The sequence below is a fragment of the Mastomys coucha genome, unplaced genomic scaffold, assembly GCF_008632895.1.
Source record: "Mastomys coucha isolate ucsf_1 unplaced genomic scaffold, UCSF_Mcou_1 pScaffold4, whole genome shotgun sequence".
NCBI lineage: Eukaryota > Metazoa > Chordata > Mammalia > Rodentia > Muridae > Mastomys > Mastomys coucha.
In genome coordinates, this window is record NW_022196910.1 from 1,636,464 (window position 1) to 1,659,257 (window position 22,794).

At 55.2% G+C, this 22,794-nt stretch overlaps 1 protein-coding gene across 2 annotated transcripts; it reads left to right on the forward strand.

Moving 5' to 3' along the window:
- Window positions 1-3,619: 3,619 nt before the first annotated feature.
- Rexo1 (RNA exonuclease 1 homolog) lies at window positions 3,620-22,442 on the forward strand. Of its 2 annotated transcripts, none has more exons than XM_031349570.1 (15): window positions 3,620-3,923; window positions 12,201-13,939; window positions 14,735-14,836; window positions 15,412-15,625; window positions 16,956-17,119; window positions 17,419-17,550; window positions 17,840-17,963; window positions 18,586-18,699; window positions 18,898-19,059; window positions 19,208-19,321; window positions 19,622-19,695; window positions 19,923-20,033; window positions 20,365-20,480; window positions 20,564-20,823; window positions 20,913-22,442. In XM_031349570.1, exons 1-15 carry the CDS (start codon window positions 3,767-3,769, stop codon window positions 20,999-21,001), a joined length of 3,672 nt encoding a protein of 1,223 aa, XP_031205430.1. In that variant the 5' UTR covers window positions 3,620-3,766; the 3' UTR covers window positions 21,002-22,442. The 2 variants fall into 2 exon arrangements, with proteins under 2 accessions (XP_031205430.1, XP_031205432.1); XM_031349572.1 differs by having other exon boundaries at window positions 18,922-19,059.
- Window positions 22,443-22,794: the final 352 nt, after the last annotated feature.

Sequence of the window (22,794 nt, forward strand, 5' to 3'; positions counted from 1 at the left end):
GTTTAGGACTGAGCAAGACTCCCGTGTTCATCATCCATTCATCCATGCACGGATTGTGAATTGAATTTAAAATTGGCTTCTGTGATTAATGCTGCTATGAACACACATATTTAAGTTCCTGGGTGGGAGTGTGTTTTTTATCTTTCTTGGTAAAGAAAGCATCTAGCCGGGCAGTGGTGGCGCACGCCTTTAATCCCAGCACTTGGGAGGCAGAGGCAGGCGGATCTCTGAGTTCTTCAAGGCCAGCCTGGTCTACAGAGTGAGTTCCAGGACAGCCAGGGCTACACAGAGAAACCCTGTCTCAAAAAGAAAAAAAGAAAGCATCTAAACATCTATTGGCCAGGCTTTGTGGTCTCTGAGAGATCCTTCTGAGGATTTCCTAGTGAGGAGCTGAGAGTGTGGCAGAACAATCCCCTTACAGGCCCCCATTGAGGGTATGAGGTGAAGCCTCTGCCTGGAATCCCCTAGTAAGCGGCTGGGGGCGTGATCAGGGATGGAGCCCCTGCCTACAATCTCCCAGTGAGGGATTGGGGGCGTGGTCAGGTTGAATCCCCCACCTAGGATCCCCAGTGAGGGGCTGGGGGCATGGCTGAGTGGTCAGTTGCCAGCCTGGCCTGCACAAAGCCCTGGATTCCAACCTCCTCCCTAAAACAAAACAAAACAAAACACAAAAGGAACAAACAAAAACCAAACCAAACTTGTTCTGGAAGTGCTGTATTGTCCCCTCTGCCTATGCTTCTTTCCACGATCGATCGATCAATCATAAATGTGGCTAAGGTGGGCATGGTAGACACACAGTTCCTAGCAGCGCTGGGGAGGTGGAGCCAGGAGGATCAGAAGTTCAAAGTCATTTTCACTACTTAGAATGCTCACACTAGCCTACAGTCAAAGAACAAACAAACAAAAAACCCAAACATAATGGCCTGGGGGGTCTGTCATCTCAGCTACTTAGGAGGCCAGGCAAGATGGCTGAGTTCAAGAACAAACAAAAGGAAAACATTGTCATGCCGACATCATCCAGCATTGACGGGTTGGACAACCTCCCCGAACGCGCAAAGAACTGCATCTTTTGCAGTCACTGTTCAGTGAACAGACGGGTGCTGGCTGTACTGCAGGTTGTCTTGTCCTATGGGACACCAGCTTGTGACCTCTAGTCTGGCAGAGGTTAGAGATGAGACATATATTATCAGGATAAGTATACTTGCAGAGGCCAAGTCATCTGCGACTGTACTGAGAAGTAATGGCAGATGGAGAAATACAACAGAGCTTTACCAGCCTGGGACATCCCAAGGTTCCCTTTGCTCTTCTGCTGTGGATGAGGAGCAATCTCTGTACTGTTTCAGGCTGTCTTTGCCCAAGGACCCTGACTTGGGGTCACCTACAGCTCCTGCTTGGACCCCAAATTACAGCTGGCTCTCCTTGCCCTGTCCATGCCCCATTGAGTTATTTGTTTATAATAGTTGCATAAACTTACAACTATATGTATATGGAAGTACACCTAAACCTCATTTCCATGCATAGCCTGGCCCCATGAAGCTCATTCGAAGGCTATGCTTCAGCTCCCACCATCCATCTCCATAACTTGGCCACTTCCCTACACCACAGCTTTGTCTCCATCTGATGTAGGAGCTCATCGCCACCCCCAGCTCCTAGCAGCCACGTCTTACTTCCTGCCCTAGTGGCTCCTATGATTCCAAGAACATCCCAGGAGGTGGGACACTGTAGGGAGTGTGGGGAATGTTGAAAAATATCTTTATTGCTGGGTGGTGGTGTGACATGCCTTCAGTCCTGGCACTCAGGAGGCAGAGGCAGGCAAATCTCTGGGTTCAAGGCCAGCCTGGTCTACAGAGTGAGTTCCAGGACAGAGAAACTGTGTCTCAAAAAACAAACAGCTTTTAATTACTTCAAAATACCAGTTTCCAGGTAACCCAGGTTGGCCCTGAGTTCTCTGTGTAAGTGAGAATGATCTTGAGTCAGTTCTCTCACCCCGACCTCCACTGTACTGAGATTGTAGGTGTGTACCAGCAGAACTGCTTTTGAGGCTGTGTAATATCCCAAAGTGTTCAGCTCCCCCACCCCCCATCGTATGTTCATCATGTACCAGTGCTCATCTAGGTGATTTCTCTCTGTGAGAAGTTTTAAATGATGGTAGAATACCCTTCCAAAATGGCATGTGTTGCTTCATGCCTGTAACCTTGGATCTAGGAAGCTGAGGCAGTTGGATTTTAAGGATTTGAAAATGAGCCTGTAGCGCAGGAGATTCCTTTAAAATAAATAAACACCAAACAAATTAATTGATTAAAAATTTAAAAAGCAGCCAGCCATGGTAGTTCAGGCCTGTAATCTTAGCATTTAGGAAAACAGCCAGCCACAAGTCCAAGATCAGTCTAGGCTACAGTGCCAGACCCTGTCCAGACAAACAAACAAAAAGAGGGGGTCTGGGATGTGACTCAGTGGCTGGAGTAATTTCAAGGCTTTGCATTTCATTGCCAGCACTGCATAAAGGGCAAGTCCATCCAGTCTGTTACATGAGACCTCACCTCAATCAAAAGTCAAAAGCTAAACAGAAAAAGGGTTGGAGAGAGGGCTCCGTGGGTGGATTTGAAAGCTCGTGCACAAGCTTCAGGAACTGAGTTCTAATCCCCAGCACCCAGTTAGAGCTGGGTGCATGCAACCCTAGGCTTCGGGGGTGGAGGCAAGCAGATTCTGGAAGCTTGCCAGCCAGCCCGCCTAGCTGAAGTACTCCCAGTGAAGAAGCCTGTGTTGAAAGGAAAGAAAAAGGGAGACTAAACAAAGGGGTGGAAAGTTATAATGCTCCTCTAACCTCTGCATGTGAGTGCACAGTCCCGCACTCCTCCAAACACCCCAGAACAAAGCAAAAAACCAAAAAAATCAAAAATGTTTCCAGAGGGTAGTTCAATTGGAGAGTGCTTGTCTAGTGTATCTAGGCACGGCAAAAAGAAAGAAGAAATGTTCCACTGATGCTCCTCGTGAATATTTGAACGTCAATTGAGACAGGTGGATTTCTCAAGATGGGCACCTCAACAGATTAAGACCCTGACTAGAGAGTTGGCTCAGTGGTGAAGAGCACTTCCTGCAATTGGAAACTTGGGTTCGATCCCTAGTACTCACATGGTCGTTTATAACCACGTGTAGCTCCAATTTCTGGGTATCCGAAGTCCTTTTCTGACCCAGAGAGAATCAGAAACACTCATGTTGCACATACATAGAATTACAAAGTAAATCGTAAATCAATGAACAAATACCTGGCCGTAACACTTTTCTCGTCCTCCGGGGGGCGCACGAATGCCTTATATAGCGAAATGCAAATAAGCCTAGTCTGGGCCCAAAGAATACGGCGGAGATGCGCGGTGCATTTTCAATCAGGCGCGCTCTGGACAGCCCAGGCTTCTCAGGGGCTTTCGCCTCAAGATTGCGAAGCTGTACCCGCGAAAGTCCGGGGCCGAAAGGTTCTCAGAAACCAGAAGCATATAATTACGCGTTCTTTAAAGCTTCTCTTGCCTTAAGCTTTGGGTCTTTCGTCTGCTACAATTCCGCGGGAGCCGACATTGTAAGCAGGCGCACTTCGGTTAGCCCTTCCCGGCGTCCCTAGCGACAGCGTCCCGGGGGCCTCAGGGGGCCTCGGGGCAAGATGGCGGCGGCGGCGGGGTCCGAAAAGCGCGAGCGGAAACCTCCGGGGCGAGTGTGAGGAGGGGTCCCGGGATCCCGGGAATCTCCGGGCCGGGGCCCCGCTGCGGAACGGACCATGCTACGTTCTACCGGCTTCTTCCGCTCCATCGACTGCCCGTACTGGGCCGGAGCTCCCGGGGGGCCTTGCCGGCGGCCCTACTGCCACTTCCGGCACCGCGGAGCTCGGGGTCCCGGCGCTCCCGGTAGCGGCGGCGCAGCATCTCCCGCAGCAGGTAAAGCCCTTAGGACCGCGCCCGCTTGCACAGCCCGCCCGAGCTACTTGTTTCCCTGGCTCAGCCAGACCGCACACGTCAGATTGCTGTCCCTCCGCTAGCTGCCATAGCGATGCTGTGCAAATGTCTAAACCTCTCTGGTCACTAAGTAAAACGTAAAAGATCGGCACAACGGAGGGAGAAACCGTGCAGTCGCGTCCTCAAGCTAGGGGACTTGGTGCAACTCCTCCGGTCCTCATTGCATCCACCTTGTTCCAAACGAGATGTCATTCCCTCCTGTCACCATGCACTCCACCCTGTGCGCTTGTGGCATACCTTGTTTATGATCGCGACAGTTTCCTGGGGCAAGGCCCCCACAGTCTCCAGTAGTTGGATGCACAAGGCCATAGGGGCACCTGCTGTTTGTAGAGCGGAAAACCCCCTTGCCTTGGACGGGTGTAGACTTTCAGCCTGACAGGGAGCATGTCGTAATTAGAGTGATGACATTTTTGAAGAAGGCCTCAGGGATCAGGCAGTGTGTAGAAAGTATTGTATTAGAGAAAATAAATTGGGAGAAATTAAGATTTTGTTATTTGTCTTTGTTTGTTTTTACTATTGTAGGCCAGGCTAATTTGGGACCCAGGATTCCCAAGCTGCAACCTACTGGGTTCTGGGATGACCTAACCCGACCCATAGAGTTTCAGTTGCATTAAAGAAGACATTGTAAAGGCTAGAGAGATGGCGCAGATTTAAGAGCACTTACTGCTTTTGGCTGGGCGTGCTGCGCGCACACACTTTTAGTCCCTGCTCTTTGGAGGCACTGCCAGGTGGACTTCTGACTTTGAGTCCAGCCTGGTCTATATATGAAGTCTTGTTCCAGAAATCCATAGACAATGAGACCCTGCCAGAGGGGTGGGGGTCACACTTGCTACTGTTGCAGAGGCCCTGGATTGGGTTCCCAGCATCCACATGGCTGATTTGTAACCCTAGTTCAGGGCACAAGCCATGTATGGTGCAAATGCATATACCCAGGCAAACTCTCATAGGGATGAAACAAAACAAAACAAAAAAACCTTTAAAAAAGTGACATGGTGGGCCGGGCGGTGGTGACACACGCCTTTAATCCCAGCACTTGGGAGGCAGAGGCAAGTGGATTTCTGAGTTCACGGCCAGCCTGGTCTACAGAGTGAGTTCCAGGACAGCCAGGGCTACACAGAGAAACTCTTGTCTCAAAAAACCAAAAAAAAAAAAAAAAAAAAAAAAAAAGAGAGAGAGAGAGAGAGAGAGAGAGAGAGAGAGAGAGAGAGAGACAGGGTTTTTGAATAAAGTACCATTTAGTCCTCTCTGGTGATCTCTGTTCCTTAAGAGTGGCTCTCTTTTTAAACGTGTGTGTGTGTGTGTGTGTGTGTGTGTGTGTGTGTGTGTGTGTATCTATATGTATATATAATATATTGGCATTTTCAGGTAGGTCTCATGTAGTTTATAGCTTTCTTCAAAGTCTGTGTAACCCAGAATGACCTTGAGTTTGTGGTCCTCTGGTTGTCATGACATGTGGGCCTCATCTCCACAGCTGTTGTGATGAAGCACTGGGGATGCAGACCTCTGTGTGTGAGCTTCACCACTGACTTCATCCCTAGGTTAATTTTAGATACCTCTCTTTCTCTAGCTGTTTTTTTTTAATAATGATTTATTATTTTGTATACGACTATTTGAATAGATAGATGGGTTCACTGTGTAGCCCAGGCTGGCCTTGAACCTGAGGTGATTGATCTTCCTGCCTCTGCCCTCTGAGTGTTTGAGGGCCAGGCATGAACTGCCACGTCTCTTGTTGTTGGGTCTCTCACATACACTGACCTAGGACACCTGCAAGTGGCCTTCAAACAGCTCCCTGCTTGGTGGTCAGGCTCCTCATTTGGCCACCAGTGTCATGGCAGGTCAGCCAGGGACTCAGCCTAGGTCTCAGTCTAGGTGCTAGGGAAATTGCTTCAGAAGAGGAAGGACACTCAGCTTTGCAGACTTCAGCGCAGGGTGGGCACTGAGGACCCGGCATAGGTGATTTTATCAGGCTGCATCCAGTGTGGGTGACATGCAGTGCCTTTTTGTTTCCTACAGACTTAGGCTTCTGTGTATGCATGTCTGACTCGGTGTTGTCTGCAGAGGCCAGAGGATGACATTGGATCCCTGGATCTGGATTTCCAGGCATTAGTGCTAGGGATGGAGTTCAGACCTTGGCAAGAGCAGCCAGTGCTCTTAACCCCTGAGCCATCTCTTTCGCCCTTTTGGTGTTTTGTGGGATTTTGTTTTGTTTTCGTTTTTTTGAGACAAGGTCTCTCTGTAGCCCTGACCGTCCTGGACTCACTCTGAAGACCAGGCTGGGCTTGAACTCACAGAGATCTTCCCGCCTCTGTCTCCAGAGCACTAGGATCAAAGGTGTGCACCCCCACCACTAAGTTGACATTCTGACTTTTAAAGTTTACTTCCTTTTGCGGTTCGGGAATAGAAGCCGTGTTCCAAGCTATGCCTAGTACTGTGCCATCCCTGAGCAGCGTTGGCTCCTCAGCTTTCCTCCTGTGCTGTTCTTCCCGTGTTGTCCTGTGCCACTTGGTTTCCCAGGTCGTCACGTTTGGGATCTGGTGCTGTTCTGTGTGCCTGACAGGAAGGCGCTTCATTCCTCGTGCCATCTCCTGGTGTCCTGGACCCCAGGCAATGTCCTGTGCCCTTCCTCCTCTGGGGACTCTGCTGTGCTCTGCTCAGTGCACTTCTGAGGAGGTCTGGGCATGTGCTGCTCTGGATTAGGATAAGGCTCAAGTGGCTCAACCTTGGTAGCATCCTTTGGGCACACTGGAGTAGCCCTCCATGACCTTTGTACCCACAGTAAAGCAAATCCACACGTGACTGGTCTCCAGTGGCTCAAAGCTGCAATGGAAGCTAGCCTCCTTTTCTCAGCTGGGGTACGATACCCTGTTGAGGTACTGAGTGCTATGGAGGGCAGACAGGCTGAGGGACAAGGGACGTAGAAAGGTTAGATCTATGGCATGTGGGAGGGGGTTCCTAGTGGGGGGCAAGAAAGTGGCTGTGGCCAAGTTCCTTCTGAGCCTTGAGGGCCTCTGGAGACCTGGATCCTAGCCCAGTTCCCACGGTACATGCTTGGGCAGCGAGGGTCAGAGGGGCATGGCACTGCTGGCCTCTTCCCACTGATCTCTGCACCACACGAGACCTGTGACTGCCTGTTGGTGCACTGCCTTGGGAGACAGGGGCTTTGGGAGTGGCTTTCCTTGCCTGAGCAGTCTAGGGACCAAGGGACTCCTGCCACTTTGGGCTCCTTCCCAGAGAAAGACCCACTTCTCCAGGAAACGCCAGCAGGGTGCGCTGCAGTCCACAGCATAGTTGTCAGGGATAGTTGGCCCTGTGGATGCCCGGAGACATCCATGCACTGGTTGGTGAGGCACAAGGTTCTGATCGCCCTCTAACAGACAGTAGCACACCTTGGTCCTCTGGTTGGACTGCTGCTGTCAGGTGTCTGGTGAACGTTCTGCTTGTCCAGGCCGGACTCTGCCCAATGAGAGCGCATCAGGGCTGCACTTCTTGGTCACCTTGCTGGTGGTGGGCAGTGTTTTCCTGGCTCACTGTTGCTGGGGAAGGTGGTTTGGAGGGCAGATGGACATCCCAATATATAATCAGGGCAGGATTCAGGATGCTGCCCCCTGCTGCTCAGCTGCCACACGTGCCCAGTGGTCTTTAGGGTGCTGTTAGTGGAGAGTACGAGCTGCCCAGCCTACATCTGTTTCACTCTGTCCCCCACTCATGGCTTCTCTGTCTTCATTATGGCCACTTAGGCTGCTGCAGATTCAGCCAGGCACTGCTGCTTTCTGAGGCCATCCTTTGCCTGACCCTCTTGACCTGATTCTGTGGCCTGTCTGTCTTGGTGCCATTTACATAAGGGACTTGGGATTTCAGGTGACTGCTGGAGTAGGGGTTTGCAGCTGACATCCTGTCCAGGACACCTTCCAGAGGAGGGAGCGCCAGGTCAGATGCACTGAACTGAGCCTGTCTAGGACTGGTAGATAGCTAGGGAGGTCTGCAGGCATGGGGCGCTAGCTGGCTCCTGGAAGTATGGCTTCTACAAGGGGCTCCATGCTGAGTTTTTTGGGGGGGACTTGGTTTTTCGAGACAGGGTTTCTCTGTGTAGCCCTGGCTGTCCTGGAACTCACTCTGTAGACCAGGCTGGCCTCGAACTCAGAAATCCGCCTGCCTCCGCCTCCCAAGTGCTGGGATTAAAGGTGTGTGCCACCACTGCCCGGCCATGCTGAGTCTTAATACCTGTGGCAGTCAGGAGCTCTGTGGGAGAAGGTTAGAGCATGCTCCATGTCTTGAGGGTGGCTCAAGTCGGTGGGTGCTCCAATGCTCCAGTGTTCGCGAACAGCCACTCCTAAGGATGGAGTTCTGTCCCACAACAGTCGGGGAGTGCTGTGAGTAGGTGGTGCGTCTCAAGCCCTGCTTCACTTTGCTAGAAACTCTGGGGTGGCAGTGATCTAGGCAAGTGTGCCCCAAGGCTCTTGAGTCTCTCTGGCCATTCTTGACTCAGCATACACCTATGGTCCTCTCTTGGGTATGGGGATAGGTGGGCAAGCACACTGACTCTGGTTCTGGATAGAGTAGAACTGAGGAGTAGCTGGGGCTGAGGAGAGGCAGGTTCTTGTCAGATGGCTCCTAAACTGTTTAAGATTTATTTTATGCCTATGAGTACACTGTAGCTGTTTTCAGGCACACCAGAAGAGGGAATTGAATCTCTTGTGAGCTACCATGTGGTTACTAGGAATTGAACTCAGAACCTCTGGAAGAGCAATCAGTGCTCTTAACCACTGAGCCATTTTCTCTAGCCCCTAAACTGGGTTTTGAAGGCCAATATGAGTTTGTCCAGTGGCTGGAAGATGCCAACAGAACTCCCTGCTGACATGATGACTTGATATCCAGCCTTCTAGAAAGGTCTTGGTGCCTCTGAAGTGCCACTATTGGTGTGGGATACTGTTTTGTGTAGTGGAGAAGGCTGGGACTGAGCTTCCCCACCTAGGTTTTCCTGTTAACAGAGTTCCTGCAGCTGCAGTGAGCTGTTCATCTGAGGACTTGAGAGCCCATGTGTTGAAGGTCCTGGTGCTGGTAGTCCTGGGTCTGCCTGTTGAGTGGGAGGTGGGCATTGGGGCAGGTCCCAGACCTGAGTGGATGACAAGAGAACCTGGTTTGGGACTTTGCCATAGTTCTGAGCAGAAACCGTCATGTGGAATGGTGGGGGCAAGGCTGCATTTGCCCTCTGAAAGCCCCACATGACCCCACCAGCCTCCATGACAAGTGACAAAAGGACCATGTTCACATGACACTGGCCAGCATGCTCTTCCTCTGAAGATGCGGGGCCCTTAGTCCCCAGCCTGAGCACTGGTGAGGGGCAGCTTGGGCCAGAAAGACATCCTGACTGGGTCTCTGCTGGTGTCAGGGTAGGGCAGAGAGGCCCTGGCCATCTCCACTAGGATATAGTTAGGACTGGAGAGTGTCACAACCCTTGTGGACCATGGGAAGGGAAGGCTCCCTATCGCCTTGCTCAGCATGTGGCCCCGCCTACCTTACCTATCAGCTCCTCTTCTGGAATGGTAGATGCACATGGAGGCTCCATGCCTGTTCCTGCCTTAGCGAGCCCAGCATCTTAGGCACGCAGGGGCTGTCCCCTTGCATCCCACTTAGCGGCTCCACCTGCCTGGAAGCCCTTGGCATCCTACAGGGTTGGTTTTATGGAAAGGGAAGGCTCTGGAGATGACCTGGGGATGGGGATTCTGGGCTCATTCCTTAAGGGTGGCCTAGTAGGGTAACACTTGCTGTGTACCTATACTGAGGCTGAGTAGCACTTCCTAGGCTTGCATGCCCTCTTCTGTGGCCAGGTCTCACACTTATGTGCAGCTGCCCATAGCTCTCTGGTGACCTGCTGCTGACGTGTGTGGTCTCTGTGCGAGTCACCGAAGGTAACCTCGGATCTTGGTCCTGCTTGGACTCATGTGTCCAGTGGTGCTGAGCTGAGGGGAGTGCCTGGATCCCAGTGCAGGGTGGAAAGGGTCAGCCCAGGAATGATGGATCACAATACTCTGTGGAGACCTTGGGCTGTGTGGCATTCAGGACCGTGCCCGTCAGAACACATCTGAGACAGCCCAGAATGGACTGGTGCTCCTGCCCACTCTTGCCTCTCCTCCCCTTGTGTCTGAGGAGCATCCTTTTCCACCTCCTGGGCTAGGAGCTCTCTCTTATCAGAGCCCTCATTGGACTGGGCCCTGAGCAGACTCTGGGCCTTTATCAGCATTCTGGACTTGAGCGGAGACCTCGGGTGCTGGTGCTGCCCAGGGGCTGACTTCCTGTTGTCAGGAGAGAGGTCTAGTGATGCTGCCCAAGACTGTTGCCTCTGGTGTGGCCTGTCAGAGGTCTAGACAGATGTGTGGAAGGAATTACCCAGGAAAACACTGCTTGACTGTGTCTGGGTCACCCATGGGCAGGCTGAGCTTATGCCAGGTGCCCTGATTCAGCCTGGGGACCCCCAGTTCCCTGTCCAGCACTCTGTCCGTAGGGCTACTTGGGCAGTGATAGACCATTCCATCACTGGCTAACCTGGGACTCAGGGACCCTTCCCGCACTCAGTCACCTGTGTGGTTCCCCGTCTCCCAAGAAGCACTTCAAGTGCCCACATTTGCACAAAAGGGCCCATGCCTTCCTTCTGCAGTCCTGTGTGTCTGACTCTGACATCGTCTCATTGTGAAGCCTAGGATGTGTCATCCTCCTGCCTTAATCTCCTGAGTCCTAGGATAATAGGTGTGCAAACCACTCCTGGGATCAGTACTAGCAGTGTGTGTGTGTGTGTGTGTGTGTGTGTGTGTGTGTGTGTGTGAGAGAGAGAGAGAGAGAGAGAGAGAGAGAGAGAGAGACAGACAGACACTTGGGGATCTTCCCTTCTAGTGCCCTCTGTGTTCACGCAGGACATTGCTGACAAGGAACTCTGGGTGCAGTGTTCAGTTCAGTCTTGGTTGAATGCGTGCTTTACTTTTATTTTTTAGTTTTTTGAAACAGGGTTTCTCGATATAGCCCTGGCTGTCCTGGAACTCACTCTGTAGACCAGGCTGGCCTCGAACCCAGAAATAAGCCTGCTTCTGCCTCCAAGTGCTGGGATTAAAGGCGTGTGCGGGTGCTTTAGTTTCTAAGTTTCCCCTCCTTCTCCCTTCTTATCCCTTTCCCCCTCTCCTGGGGCTTTGGGTGCCCTGGGCAAGTTACTTTTGAACTGCGTTTTGCTAGCTTAAGGTGGCCTTGAACTTCTGATCCTTCTGCCTCAGCCTCCTACATGCCTGGTCCACTGCCTCTGATCTTTAGAAGGTTACTTTTTAAGAACCCAGCCCAGTCAAGCCTGGAATCTCTCTCTGGGTCACCCCAGCACCTGGGAAGTAGAGACAGGAGGATCAGAAGTTCAAGGATACCCTCAGCTGTACATCTAGGGCTGTGCCACAGTGAGATCTTACATTAAATAACTAAAGGGAAAGTCCAGAGAAGTTCCCAATTCCTTTCACAGTTCAGTGCATCTTGGCCTGGCCAGTCTGACTCAGCCCCTGCCCCTGCCTCTCAGTAGTAGGACCCCTGTGAGCAGTCTGTCCTGCCCCTCTTTCTGGCAGCAGAGGCTCCCTTCTCTTGTCCTTCAGGAGATGGGGCTCCCCTGTGTGTCTCCTCATTGTGTACAAAAGTTTGTACTTTTAGTTCTGTGTATGACTGTGTCTGTGTGGTGTAGTGCAGGTACCCATGAGGCTGAGGTGTCATCACCTGGATTGGACTTGCAGGTGTGTAAGCTGCCTGCTGAGGGCTGAGAAGTGAACTCCCTTACCTTAGCTCTCTCCAGCCCCTCCCTTTCAGGTACTCCATGAAGAAGTGAGGAGAAGTGAAGCACAGGAGGTTCGGGTGCTGGCTCAGTGGTGAAGGCTGAGCATTGAAGAGGTGAATTAGTTAAACTGCTTTGGCTCCTGGCAGATCGAGTGTGTGCTGCACTCACCTAAGAGCTTTCTGGATTCTCAAATGAAGCACACAAACACACACACACACACACACACACACACACCTCTGCACAGGTCCTGGAGTAGGCTGGGTGACCTCAACACAGCAGTATTACAGTGTCACTCCTTGAGGCCCAAGCCTGGTGTGCAGTAGGTTCTGGATGGCTGGTTCTCTTACTTTGCACATCTCTATCAAACCAACTTAGTGGCTGTTCTGTGTTCTTTTCCCTTCCAGGGCTTGGATATGACCCATACAACCCAGAGCTGCCTCAGCCTCCTGTGCAGAGGGAGAACGGTGCTCTGGGTCAGGGTGATGGCATGCTGGAGCTGGAGCTGGTCAACCAGGCCATCGAGGCCGTGCGTGGCGAGGTGGAGCTGGAGCAGAGGCGCTACCAGGAGCTCCTTGAGACTGCACGGGGACACAGTGCGGGGCCTTCAGCCCTGGCGCCCTGCAGCCCTGCCACAAGCATAGATGACGATGACACCTTCTCATTGGCCCTAACTTACACGCCAGGTGGCCTGCTGAGCCCAGACTCTGCCTACCAACCCACTCCACTGGCTGTTCCTGCCGAGCCAGGGCACAAGTACTCACTGGCCCCCTCCGACAGGGGTCAGGGCAGAGCTGCAGGAGGCGCTGGTGCCCTGGAGTATGTCCCTAAGGCTGTGGGCCAGCCACGCCGCTGTGGCCGCCCTGTGTCCGGTGGCAAGTATGTGGTGGATAGTTCAAAACCTTCGACAGATCTAGAGTACGACCCACTGTCCAACTATTCAGCCCGGCACCTTGGCAGGGCCAGTGCTAGGGATGAGAGGGCCACCAAGCGGCCGCGGGGCTCCAGGGGTGCTGAGCCATACACACCTGCCCTCAAGAAGCCCTGTGACCCCTTCGGTGGCTGTGAGGCCAGGTTCTCAGACTCAGAAGATGACGTGGCCAGTCCCCCAAAGGCTGATGTTAGCAGCCCCAAGGCTGGGGCTGACCCTGAAAGCAAGGCACCCGGGAAGCCTGCCTCCAAGGAGGGCAGAGAGCATGAGGAGGCTGACCTGCGAGGCACCAAGGAGATGGCTGTGCAGTATGACGTGGAAGACCTCGGGCAGCCTCCCAAAGCACCAGACACAGTGTCCTTGGTCAAGCCCAACTCCCCAGCCAGGGCCTCTCGAGATGCTGGGGTCCCCAAGGAGGGTAAAGCCAAAAAGAAGAAAAGTGGGACCCCAGCCAGCCTCAGCCACAAGGACAAGGTCCACAAGAAAGACAAAAAGAAAGAGAAAGACCCAGCCAGACCCCGAGGGAAGGAGAAGGTATGTGCAGACAAGAAGAAGTTGCCTGCCAGTAGCCCCAGGGGCAAGGCCCAGGGGCCTGAAGGGACCAAGAAAAAGCCATCCTCTGCGACCACAGTGGCCAGCTCAGGGAAAGGGGGGCCAGGCCGCCCCTCCAGCATGGGGCCCCAGGACTCTGGGCCTAGTCCTCGTGCACCACTGGCCTGGAAAGGTGGCAGTGCAAAGAAGATGCCATCAGGGAAGTTAGTGGAACGCAAGGCCCGCTCCCTGGATGAAGGAGCTCCCCAGGACACCCCTAAGCTTAAGAAACGGGCCCTGAGCCACGCCGAACTATTTGGGGATGAGAGCGAGGAGGATGACTCAGGCCTGGGAGCGGGAGCACCCCGGGTCTGGCCCCCAACTCTGCCCAGCCTTAGCTCAGACTCCGACTCTGACTCCGACTCCGACTACAGCCTGGGCCTGGACGAGATGAAGGTGCCCAAGCATCTCAAGGCCGCACCACCCACGGCCCCCGCACCACCCTCCCCATTCTCCTCCTCCTCCTCCTCCTCGGGAGCCAGCCAGTGTGCAGAGGAGGATGTGGACTACTCGGCCCTGGAGAAGGAGGTGGACTTTGATGTGGACCCTATGGAGGAGTGCCTTCGGATCTTCAATGAGTCCACCAGTGTGAAGACGGAGGACAAGGGCCGGCTGGCCCGGCAGGTGAGGGCACTGGCCTTGGCAGCCAAGGGCCCTTCGAGGGGACACTCAGTCCCATGGTCATCTCCAGCCGATTCCAGCCTCTGTGACCCAAGCAGAAGCCGCTCCTTCAGCACTGGCCTCTTATTAACTCCATTCAAAATTCAGGAACCCTCGGTGGCCGCCTGCTGCCCCCCTGCACCCTGCCCAGAATGAGGACGCTGGCTTTCTACCCACCCAGCCGGCTTCCCGTGGCAGCGTCCGACTGACCGTTCAGACTGACCGGCAAAGGGGTACCGGGCCCTCCCGCCCCACGCCTGCCTCACACCACCTCCTGTCCCCACTCCTTGGCCTTTCTTGACCCCCTTCCCTCCTCCAGCTCTTGCTCCCTTTCTAGCCTCTAAGCCCCTTCCTCTCATTACTCCCTGGCCTGCCTGGCTCAGGCCAGCCTTGACCCATCTGGGTGTCCCTCCTAATGTCCCCATGCTGGCCACCAGAGGGTGCTCACCCTGAACAAAGATGGACTTAGCCAGTTCCTTCCAACACTTCCCTGCGGGATGCCCTTGACTGGCATTCCATATCTGAGCCGTCATCCTGGGCTGGGTGTGGGGGCAGCAGCAGGGACACACCCACTTGTCCTCCTGTCCACAAGGCCTGGGAGGCAGGTGCTGGGGCCTGGCCTTGGGCCGCAGGGTGCTGATCCTCGTAGGGCTCTCATTGGCAGGACCGCCTAAGGTCTGGCGGCAACATGAGGCTGGGTGGGAAGGCAGGGGCATGCTCCAGGAGGCACCAGAGTGAGGAGTCCATGTGTGTTTTCAGCCACCCAAGGAGAAGGCTGAGGAGAAGACGCATGCGGGCCTGACCACTTTGTTCCCAGGGCAGAAGAGGAGGGTCTCACACCTTTGCAAGCCAGGCAAGGAGGTAAGACCCACATATGCAGGTACAGGGTGGGCCTCTGGAGGGAGGTCTGCCACCACAGTCTGGCGGAGGACCCTGCTGCTGGCCTTCGGTAGGCTGCTGTTCAGTGCTTTGTGTCCCATCCAGAGTGTCTTTCCCTGACCTGGGCACAGGAACAGTGCACGGAGGAGTGGGTAAATCCCCATGGGTATTAGAGTTGAGTGGGCTGTCTAGCTTCAGAGCCCAGGCTATCTCAGTTGTGGCTGGAAGGCAGTGCAGATACTAGGAGAGGCCTGGGCGGGGGTATGATGGCAAGCTTAGGCCCCCACAGTCATCCCTGGTGCTTGGAGCCCCAGATGCAATCCCCAAGGAAGGCTTCATCTTCGAGGAGACATGAGTGCAGACAGGTCGTGGGCCCCACGGAGAGCACTGTTGCACAGTGGGAACATGGGAATGGAGCGTCTGGAAGCCAGGGGAGGCTGGGGTTTTGGAGCCCTCCCCGCCCTGAAGCTTCTGCTGTCTCTGCTAGTTCGAGTCTCCTCACCATGCTTGTCTGGAGTACTCTGGATGGGAGCTAGCTCTAGGACGTGCTTTTTCAGGCAGAGGCCCCAAAGAGGACCCCCGTGGCTCCCCCAGCACGGCCCCCAACTGCTCAGGAGGTGTGCTACCGGCGAGCACAGCAGGCACAGAAGGACTCTGCCAGTTGGCTACAGGCCGTCCCACGGCCAACAGAGAGGCTCTCTTCCGTGCACATCTCAGCACCCGGGGAGAAGAGGAGGATTGCTCATGTACCCAACCCCCGCCTGGCTGCTGGTGAGTCCTGACCCCACTCTTTCTTGGACCCCTCACCTTGGCATGTGCAGTATGAGGGGAAGCAGCACTCTGAGAACTTCCTCTTATACCTGGTCTCAAACACCCTCCCAGGGCCTCACTGACCATGGAGAAGGGGCAGGATGACCTGGGAGGTCTTAGCAGCCTCCTTGCTCCCTCCCAGTTCAGCGACCATTAGTGGGACTTGCCTGGGCTTACCTGGAGTGGACAGCAGCTTGAAGGTCAGGGTGGGGTGGGCCTATCAGCTCTGAGCGGTGGTCCCATCTGGCCCCATTACCAGGCAGAGCTCCTGAGAATGAGTCCTGCCTAGAGAACCAGGGCTGTGACCAAATCAGGAAGAGCTGCTGGACCAATGTTTCTCCCTGCCCATCAAGGGCTACAGTGCCTGGGTTCTGTGTTCCTGTTCATGCCCACAGCTCACAGCTACATCTCTTGATGGCACAGCCTGGGGGAGGTTCCTGGCTGTGGCTGCAGCAGGGCTTGTTGGGTCTGTTCCAGTTCTGGGACTCTCCTTGTCCAGAACCCACCTTGATCTGCCTCAGTGCTCATGGTATAGGTTGCATACAGGGCTGGGAGTTACTCGTGCAGATGTGCCCCCCTCCCTGTGGGGCCAAGAAGCATTGGAGAGCCCTCTCTTTGTGGAGCTGAGAGTGCACTGGGGATCTCTCTTGGCAAGTACAGCCATGGTGGGTTGGTTCCAGGAAGGATGGCAGGGGCAACCTGGTCTGGCTCCTGAGCCCTCTCCAAAGAGGGACCCTGACTGGGGCCAGAAGTCAGTCGTCTCAGTCCTTCAGTGCCAACGGGCTGTGATGGGCAGGTACTCCACACCCTGCATGTCCATGCAAGGAGCAGCCCTGGTCACCTTCTGCCAGGGCGGAGACTGTGTATGGTTTGTGACCTCATTACAGGGACAGGCAGGTAGCCTGTCACAATGAGCAGACCGGGGCATCCCAGGCCCTCTGGTCCTGTGCCCTGGAGCCAGGGCTACCCCTCAGACGTCAATGTCTCGGAGTTGGGGGCTGGAACATGTGGCAGAGGCCCCGACCACGCCCCACCATTCGCCAGACTGCCCCGACCGTGGCATTGCCTGAGCCGGCCTCCACAGCTGCGTTGCCCTTCCCCACCTCCATGGACTTGCCCCAGAGCAGCTAGAGTCCCATGTCCTTCCGCACCCCGAGCCCGGTGCCCCGGCCCCCGCTGCGCTGCGAGATGCGAGTTCTGCTCACACTCAATGACCGCAGCTTCCTGGTGCTCCGCAGCTCCGTCATGGGCCTGCTGTCCTCCTGCACTCACATCCCCTGTCCCCCACCAGCCCCCACAGGTGCCAAGAGGGCGCTCCCTGCCAGCAGCAGCCAGGTGTCCCACGGCCCCGAACCTGGCAGCCAGCCACTGAAGACACGCACGTTGTCAGGGATGGCATCTAAGACAACCACCACGGTCACCCCCAAGCGCATCGCCCACAGCCCATCACTCCAGGTACCCTGCACTCAGAGGCCATGAGCTATACTCTGCTCATATTGTCCCCAGTAGGATTCTCTGTTGGCCTTGTATTACGTTCTGTCTCCTAGTCCTGAGAGTGAACCCATGCTTATACAAACATGACAAGGTGCTTATGCCCAAGCCAACCCCTCACTGGGGAATTCTAGGCAGGGGCTCCACTCCCTGCCATTCCCCCAGCCTTCCCTCTGGAATTCATAGCTGGGCTCATGCATTGAGCAACCCATCCCTGTCTTCCCCAGAAGCCCTGTGCCCTAACACCTGCTCTTTTTCCCCAGAGTCTAAAGAAGCCCGTTATCCCAAAAGAATTTGGCGGCAAGGTCCCCACTGTGGTCCGCCAGCGCTATCTCAACCTGTTCATTGAGGAGTGTCTCAAGTTCTGTTCGTCCAACCAGGAGGCCATCGAGAAGGTGGGCCCTGGAGCACACATTCCCTTCATGGGCAGGACTGCAGGCCCTGGCCAGCTTGGTCTTGAGCTGCAGCTGGGAAGGTCCCCATTTGTCTTCCTGGCTCTCCTCTAGGCGTCTTGGTTCACATTGGCTGCCTGTACCATGTCCTCGTGAGTGACAGGCTGGGCCATGTTCCTGGCTCAGGCTGGTTCTGCACCAGCACTGTCATCCCAGAGCAGCTGATCCTACTGCCCATGCTCCTGGGTGCCAGGCTCTGCCAAGACCTTAGGCTGAGCACTGTCTTACCCAGGCCCTGAACGAGGAAAAGGTGGCGTATGACCGCAGTCCCAGCAAGAACATATACCTGAACGTGGCCGTGAACACCCTTAAGAAGCTAAGGGGCCTGGTCCCCAACACCGTGCCCAACCTCAGCAGTGAGTTGGGGCAGCTGTATGCAGAGGGTCTTACCCAGAATTGGCTGTACATGGGCTTCAGCAGCAGGGATGGTCCCTGGTTCCCCACACTCGGGCTACTGCCCAAGGTACCCTCTGCCTCCTCCCTCCCTCCCTCCCTCCCTCCCCCCTTCCCTTCTTCCTTCCCTCCCTCCCTCCTTCCACCCACTAATGGCGCCCCACAGCCTCTTCACAGTGAGTGGCTGAGCGCTGCACATTAAGCTAAGGGAAGGAGGGAGAGAGGGTTAAGACATTTCATTATGTCCCCTCGAGAGGCCCCATTAAGCAGCCACCACAGTGGCATGCTCATCTGCCCCTGGCCTCCATTAGTTTCTCCTCACCTCGGAACCCATTAGTCGTCAGCTTTGTAGCTGCCGTGTGCCCCCCACCCCTGTCCCACCTTCCTTCGGGGATAGCAGGCCTGGTCTGTCCAACCAGAGCTCAGGTAGGGGACTGCTGAGCTCCAGGTGACTTGCCCTGAGTTCCCATGACCCCTTCCCAGCTGGGACTCTGTCGGCAGTGGTGGGCAGTGTGTGTGCAGTGGGGGTTGGGCTGAGGTTGCAGCTGGCCGACCCCTCCTTGGCTTTTCTGTACTTCCTTCTAGAAGCCAGTGGCCGCAGGGTTGTGTCCCATGAGGTTGTCCTGGGGGGCAAATTGGCAGCTAAAACCAGCTTCTCACTGAGCCGTCCCAGCAGCCCGAGGGTAGAGGAGCTGAAAGGTGAGTGAGTAACCCACACTCCCCTCTGTGTCCTTGTCTGTCCTGTCCTGTAGCATCTGGTCATTGTCACCAGCCAATGTCCCCACCGGGACTGCCCTGTACAATACAGCCGTGTGTGCGTGCATACATACTTGCATGAATGTATATATACATGCCTGCATGTGTGTTTCTGTCTGTCTGTCCCTCCCCTTCTGGCAGCACTGACACTCAGTGCCCCTGCAGGGACTGCCCTGTACAGCCGCCTCAGGGAGTACCTACTCACTCAGGAGCAGCTGAAGGAGAATGGCTACCCTTTCCCCCACCCAGAGCGCCCAGGGGGTGCGGTCATCTTCACAGCCGAGGAGAGGAAGCCCAAAGACCGTGAGTCTCCTCCCGCATTGCCTCAGGCAGGAGGGCTGGGTGGTTAGCTCTCTGCTGTTATGACAGGCACTTCATGCTCAGGGGATACTGGGTTGCCGGCCCCTCACCCACTTGGCCTCTCTGCCTGTCCATCTGTCTTCACACACAGCCTCCTGCAGAATTTGCTGTCGCTGTGGCACTGAGTACCTTGTGTCCTCCTCGGGCCGCTGTGTGCGCAGTGAGGAGTGTTACTACCACTGGGGGCGGCTGCGGCGGAATCGAGGTGAGGCTTGGCTGCTGTTGCAGAGAGCCCTGCCCAGGCATGCCTGCTGGCCTTAAGGCCTCCTGCCCCTGTCACCCCGCCCCCGTCTGAAGGCCTGGCCTTCTATAATCTACATTTTCCTTCCGAGCACAGGCTCTGCTTGTCTCACTCCTGCAGTGTCCCCAAGGGTGGGGACCTTCCCCAGGCCTGCATCACCTTGTGACACTGTGGCCCAGATCCTTTCCCTGAGTCCTTGTCCCTGACTGGATGGGCAAGGTCCCTGCCAGGTGCCCTGAACATCATTGCTCTGTCTCTTGCCAGTGGCTGGGGGCTGGGAGACCCAGTATATGTGCTGCTCAGCTGCCGTCGGCTCTGTGGGCTGTCAGGTCGCCAAGGTAAGTCCTGTTGTGTGCCACTCCCTGCTCTTGGTCACTGCACTGGCATTGAGGGACACAGTTGAGTCCTGTGCTCAGGCCCCATGTGGCCCCAGCCAGCCCTTTCTGGCTGTCAGCATACTAGGCCTGACACAGACACCTGCTCCCAGACCTTAGCCAGGACACAGGACTCCTCGAGAGTCATGCATGGCTATGCTGGCCCTTCTGCTGACCCCCTTGTTCCCCAGCAACACGTGCAGGACGGCCGGAAGGAGAACCTGGAGGGCTTTGTGCGCACCTTCCAGAAGGAGCTGCCCGAAGATGCCCATGCAGGGGTCTTTGCCCTCGACTGTGAGATGGTAAGTCTGGGGTCTCAGGAACCTGGGTCTGCCCTGGGATGGTGAGAGAGTGAAGCCAGCTGAGAACTGGCAAGGGAGCAGCTGGCTGAGCTTCAAGGCTGCCGCCAGCACCACAGCTCAGGGTGCTGCCTGCACTGTCAGGCTAGTGTCCTGAGAGGGTCTTAGTCTGGTTGGGAAGGGTTCTCTGAGTTTCCAGCCTGTGTGTGGTTCCCTCTGCCTTGGTGGCTCCCGTGGTGGCCCTGACAGGGTCTCTGCAGCAGCTATGGCTAGCCGCAGAGGGGAGGAGGGCTTGGGAAGTAGGCTGCAACTAGTGTCCATCTCCTGTTCTCAGTCCTACACTACATATGGCCTGGAGCTGACCCGAGTCACAGTCGTGGACACAGACATGCAGGTCGTGTATGATACCTTTGTCAAGCCTGACAATGAAGTTGTCGACTACAACACCAGGTGTGTCCCGGCCTACCGCGGGACCCCAGCCTTGTTCCCATCCTGCCCGGCCCGACGCCCCTCTTGCATCCGGCCCTCTGCAGGTTCTCAGGGGTGACAGAGGCTGACCTTGTGGACACGAGCATCACGCTGCGGGACGTGCAGGCCGTCTTGCTGAGCATGTTCAGCGCCGATACCATCCTCATTGGACACAGCCTGGAGAGCGACCTGCTGGCTCTCAAGGTCATCCACGGCACAGTGGTGGACACATCTGTGCTGTTCCCACATCGCCTGGGCCTGCCCTATAAACGCTCCCTGCGGAACCTCATGGCTGACTACCTCAGACAGATCATCCAAGACAATGGTGAGGAGCCAGGGCCCCAGAGTGGGGGGACGGGAAGGGAGAGGGGAGGTCTGGAAGTCAGGACCGTGCTGAGCATATCTGCCCTGTAGTGGACGGGCACAGCTCCAGTGAGGATGCCAGTGCCTGTATGCACCTTGTCATCTGGAAGATCCGAGAAGACGCCAAGACCAAGCGATGACTCCCACCCAACATGACCATGCCATCCCCCTTCTTCCAACCCTGGCTGCCCTCAGCCCCAATCCCTCAGCCCCGATGCTCTCGGCCTCTTTTCAAACTGTGTAATAAAACATGACAGCTGACCCTGCGCGCCTCCCAAGCTCGCGCTGCAGGTCTGCCATGAGTGGCCCAAAGTTGGGGCTGAGACCAACCCTCAGCCCAGCCCCACACCCGTCCAATGTGTCACCACCTCCTCCCCCAGTCCTGTCCCCTGGAGCCTGCTGCAGCCCAGGGCAGAGCTGGCCTAGCCTCTGTGCCCCAGTCAGGCGCCCCCACCCCTACCCCCAGCACACTTCTCCAGACAGTGGGCCCTGCCTTCCGCTCCTTTGTATATAACGCAGGCGACAGGACAAGCCCTCATGGTTTGAGACAGGGGTTGTCTTTTTTTACTTTATACTGTTATTTTTATTAATTTTTAATTTAAACCTGCTGACCTGCACACCTCCTCAGCTGAGGGGTTCAATCCTGGTGCCACTGTGTTCCAGGGACCGAACCCCACATGGTCAGTCCTATGGGCCTGGATGTTTGCCCTGCCTTGTGGGGTAGCTTCCAGAACTCACCCCAGCCCATCAGGACTCCCCAACCTCAGAGCCAAGCCAGCCCCTTGGCCTGGCCCTCCAGGGCCTCTGGGCTATCACCCTGGGGGCTGCTGCCTCTCTCTGTGAGTAGGAACAGAATAAATGTTTGTATGAACTTTAGATTCCAAAGTGTGTGGTGCTTTGGGGGCCAGACAGTACCCTGACACACGCCCATGTGGCCCCTGTCTCAGTGGCCAGGATCAAGAAAAATGGAAATGATTCCCTTGCCAAGACCAACTCTTACCCTGTGGGCTCGTGCCACCCAGCTATGGCAACTTTGTGAGACAGCCCCAAGCTCTGGGAAGGCTGTGTACCAGCCCTCCCCTGAAGGCACCTTGCTGCTGTCCCTAGTGCAGGCTGGTGTGTGCCTGTTATGACCCCAGTTACTCTGATAAGGTCCAGGGTGGAGATTGGGAGCCCCTGCCGCCCAGTGTCCTGAGAAAGGGCCATCAAGGCCACTTTGTCCTCATGTCAGGAAACAAGTGTTGTAGTGCTCACATCCAATGTGACCTCAGCTTGACTGGCTGCCTCTTGGTGGTTATCTGTGGGGCAGAGTAGGTTGCCTGGAGTCAGACCCGTACAGGATAACAGGTGTGATGGTCAGGGTCCTGTGAGAACCAAGTCCAAATGCTCTTCAAGCCACTTGGAGGGGCTGCAAGCCCATGGCCAGAGTAGCTTCCAGGGGCTGTCCACATAGTGGGTATGCAGGGAGCTGCAGGGGCCAAGGCAGCTTCCTTGGCTAAGCTAAGCTTCCACCCTTGGGGGTTTCCTTGAGCACTTTGTCCCCTCTTCTACCTACTGTAAACAAGTTTTTTTAAATATAAATAAATGGTGCCAATTCACAAAGCCCAGGTCTGTCACGGGAGCTTTAGTGTGTGTCTCTGCCTATCTCCTGCCCAGAACATGTCAGAAGGCCAGCCAACAAAGACCTTTCTGTTAGCTAACCCTGGCTCTGCCCTGAAAATCTCAGGCCTATGTATGTCTGTGCACTTGGGGGAGCCCTCCCCACTGTGATTACCCCTTTTCCTATGTATAAGTCAGGGTAGAGGATCTCCCCAAAAACGCCATGCAAAAGGATGTGAGAAAGATTTGATCAGATGCTCACTGAATGCTGAGTGAGTGAACTGAGTAGCTATTTCTTCAGCATGCTCCAGGGATCAAGCCCTCTTGGCTCAAA